We start from the raw sequence: 875 nt of genomic DNA, 5'->3' as shown, positions 1-875 counted from the left end.
TGGTGGGGCGCCCCCCCGCCGCGCCCTGCCGCTGCCTCCATTAAGTCTCCCCCTGTCTTGGGGTCTGCTGCTGCTTCTCCTGTCCACCTCAAGTCTCCGTCTCTCCCTGCACCTTCTCCCGGATGGACTTCGTCTCCAAAGCCTCCTTTGCAGAGCCCTGGGATTCCCCCGAACCACAAGGCATCTCTCACCATGTCGTCCCCGGCCATGCTTGGGAACGTGGAGTCGGGTGAGTGCCGCTTCCGCTAGCCGCGCTTGGCTCTTGGGCGCGCCTTGGGTTACCCCAAGGTGTGTGGCAAGGGGAGAGGGAGGGAGGTTTTGGCAGCGTGGCGGCCCTGTGGGGCTAACCCCAAGGGTCTGCTTGGTGGCTCCGGGCGTGGAGCGTGAGTGCTCTTCTTCCTCCTGTCATCTTGGTGGCTTTGCACTAGTGTCGGGTGTGGGCTGGTCTCTCGAGGGACATGAAAGTGAAAGGGGGGGGTCAGGAGGCACGGAAAGATGTGGAGTGGCCCCGGGAGAAGTCTCTCGTTGGAGGGTTTGGCTGTTGTGCCACAGCTCGTGCCGGCTGTAGTTTTGCCAGGCTCCTGCTGGTGCCATGGACATGCTCTGACATAAAGGCTCCTACGAACGGATGCTGAGCGTAGCCAGCCAGTGCGTACCTGGATGCAGTCCAGGGATGGTTACGGCGTTTCGGAGGCATGCTGACGTTAGTTCAGCCTTCCACCGTTTCAGAGACGGACCAACACCACCCTGCGTAGCGTTGGGTAGCGTGCCGGGACGTCGGGGTGCAGGCGCTGGCACTGCCCCGACGTCTGCCGGCTGTTGGCGGCGGCCTAACCCGCTGCTTCCCGCTCCCGGAGGATGCTCGCTCCTCCACC

The 875-nt window shown here is 63.5% G+C and overlaps 1 protein-coding gene across 1 annotated transcript in view; it reads left to right on the top strand.

Annotated features, from left to right (window-relative positions):
• Positions 1–249, top strand: part of LOC104505724 (B-cell CLL/lymphoma 9 protein-like) — a 6,350-nt gene extending 6,101 nt beyond the window's left edge. Inside the window, 2 exon segments of the mRNA XM_010146413.1 lie at positions 1–25; positions 27–249. The exon segment at positions 1–25 is cut by the window's left edge and continues 1,975 nt beyond it. Coding sequence (XP_010144715.1) covers positions 1–25; positions 27–249 — 248 coding nt within the window.
• The last annotated feature ends 626 nt before the right edge of the window (positions 250–875 follow it).

This window comes from Eurypyga helias, unplaced genomic scaffold, assembly GCF_000690775.1.
Source record: "Eurypyga helias isolate BGI_N326 unplaced genomic scaffold, ASM69077v1 scaffold23782, whole genome shotgun sequence".
Classification (NCBI taxonomy): Eukaryota; Metazoa; Chordata; class Aves; order Eurypygiformes; family Eurypygidae; genus Eurypyga; species Eurypyga helias.
This window is presented reverse-complemented; position numbering and strand designations above follow the sequence as displayed.